At 35.9% G+C, this 2500-nt stretch overlaps 1 protein-coding gene across 1 annotated transcript in view; it reads left to right on the top strand.

Annotated features, from left to right (window-relative positions):
* LOC137979251 (cubilin-like) overlaps nt 1-906 on the top strand; it is a 79854-nt gene extending 78948 nt beyond the window's left edge. The window contains exon 23 of the mRNA XM_068826463.1: nt 707-906. Coding sequence (XP_068682564.1) covers nt 707-867 — 161 coding nt within the window. The 3' untranslated portion in view covers nt 868-906. The remainder of the gene's footprint in view (nt 1-706) is intronic.
* Nucleotides 907-2500: the final 1594 nt, after the last annotated feature.

The raw sequence follows: 2500 nt of genomic DNA, 5'->3' as shown, positions 1-2500 counted from the left end.
GAGTTAAGTATTTTTAGGGTTATTCTTAGTTAGTTTTAACTAGTTCGTAGTTCTTTATTGGTAGTTTAATGTACTATAATTCATTATTTATCTGTTAATAGACATATAATTAGGCCCCATTGACCACAGTTTTACTCCCTATGCGGTATTTTTGGTATGCATTCTGAAGTTTCAATAAACTGCACGATAATGGCTTTATTAGTAGTACATCCACCAGGTTGCTCTTCGCCTTCTAATTACAGTTATTAAACCAAACTCAAATCGACTGAAATCAAACATTGGTTCATTAGGAGGGGGTAAATTAAAAGGGAAGTACACTGAGAAAAACGTCTTGGAGCATAGTAGAGAACCAACCTTCAAAACCCACATGTGATGCTGACTCTGGGAATCTACCTCTGGACACATTGGACCGAGGCGAGTGCTCTCACCATTGTGCCAGCCTGGCTCCCCAGAGTACTCATATCTCGTCTTTTTTGGTTTCAAAGAAAACTACGTTGTCACTGTTTCAATTTCCACAAATTTTGCTGGAAAAATAATACAAAAACCCTGAATAAAATTAGCTAATAAATAAATAAAGACTTTACAAGTAAACGAACACCGGAAGCAGGTTGATCGTATCAAGGTTTGCTTTAACCCAGGAGTTCTTCTACTTTTTGTTCTTATTTTGTTCTTATTTATTTATTTATCTATTCATTCTTTTTGTCAGTTTGCAGTTCTGTCGTAAACAACACTCTTCGAAGTCCTGGATATCCTAGCTACTATCCTAACAACATAGATTGTGTTTATCGTGTTGCTATTGCATGCGACAAGGAGCTAGTCATTTACTTCAATTATTTCCACTTGGAGTACGCGTCAAGTTGTAGGTAAGTACAAAAACAGTGCTTCGTCAACACTCTGGGCTAAATAACTTCGTGTCTATCTTACGTACTGGCTATGTTGTGGTTTAATTTTGTTTTTGGTTTGAAAAGTTCTTTTTTCTTCAAAGCAGTTTAAATTTTTAAACTGGTTGGATTTTTTTAGAACACTGTCTCACTCCATTTTAACATATTTGGATATCTTTCTGTAATTAATTTCCTGGAGTATGTATAAAATAAACTAGAGTAATCGTTTTAAGATTATTATGATAGATTGTTGTCTCTGATACTACCAAAGACAATAATAATTTTTTATGCATGTGAACAATAATTTTTAGTGTTTATGGCTAAATTCTCAGCTTATTGAGTTACGGTTAGTCTGCAATCTGCAAGTGTCAGGCACTGCATTCTAGATAAAGGATTGGCATACATTGCAGTGATAATCAGAATGGAGTAATTACTTATTTGCAGTGTTTAGTCTAAAACAACCGTTGTCTTGGTTTGTGGGCTAATAATACTGGCTTATGGTTGGTGGAAGTAAAGCACTTTTTCACATGTAGGATAAAGGGCTTTAGTTTGTAAAGAAGCTGTAGTGCTGTGTCAGCGGGGAAGTGAAATAAAGAAAAGGGTTTATCAACTGAGTTGAGTTCGGTTTATGGTAGCATAAACTTATGTTAATAAACATGAAAATTACATATACATTTGTATGCTCTATGAAAGCACACGTATTGACGTATTAGCAATAATCGTATCTCTGTTTCTTTGCCACAAGCTACCACAAGCTTTGATTGCGAAAGTGATTTTTTGAAATTATTCGGTCTCCGAAATTAATTTCTGCCCAAATTTCCAGAACTTCGCTAATGAAGCTATCTATAGATTGAAGAATATTTTTGGAGTAATTTGCGTTAAGGTTGCCAGTAAGAACTGTTTTTCCGCCGAAGGCCTTTAACTCAAGATCAAAGAACAGTTTCCAATGATTTGCCTCGGTTTTCTGCATCCAAATTTTTGTAGAAAGGTGGCTCTCAAGGACTTACTAAAAGAAACAATATCTATCAGTTTAAGGCCCCCGAGTTTGGATAATCATTAATAATAGTGGATTCAATTCCAGAGGAAGGCGAAAAGAAGTTTGTTTACTTCTTTAATAGCCTTTACATTTAAAGGTAGCTGTGATAAGACATTAAACAAGTTGCGAGAGGCTTTTAAGAATTGCTATTTTACCCATTAGTGTCAGTCTGCGGTAGTTCCAGCTGCTTAATATATTCCTGACCTTTTCAAGTTTTTCGTCGTAATTTAACCCTAACCCTAATTCCAAAGTACTTTGCAAGATCAAAGGGAGACAAAAACATCACGTTGTTCTTGCTGTGGTCGGATTTCTGGGCAGCAATCAATATCTGTAGAAATGCAGATTTCACCACGGAAACCAAGGTCCTGGAAAACGCAAAGTTTGTTTTCATCATATTACAAACTAAAGTTATTGTTTGAGAGCTAAATCTCACAGCTCTTTGCGGCTAAGGAAGGAGAATTGAACTGATGGCGTCACGAAATCCACGGTATCCAGATACCAACTCCGCTGAGAGGGGTTAACTTCTGTGAACTTTTTGTTGTGAAATCTCGCAAAGGACGAGGATTATTAAGTATTGACCACT

The sequence above is a fragment of the Montipora foliosa genome, chromosome 12, assembly GCF_036669935.1.
Source record: "Montipora foliosa isolate CH-2021 chromosome 12, ASM3666993v2, whole genome shotgun sequence".
NCBI lineage: Eukaryota > Metazoa > Cnidaria > Anthozoa > Scleractinia > Acroporidae > Montipora > Montipora foliosa.
The sequence above is the reverse complement of the archived record's forward strand: the minus strand, read 5'-3'. Positions and strand labels throughout refer to the sequence as shown.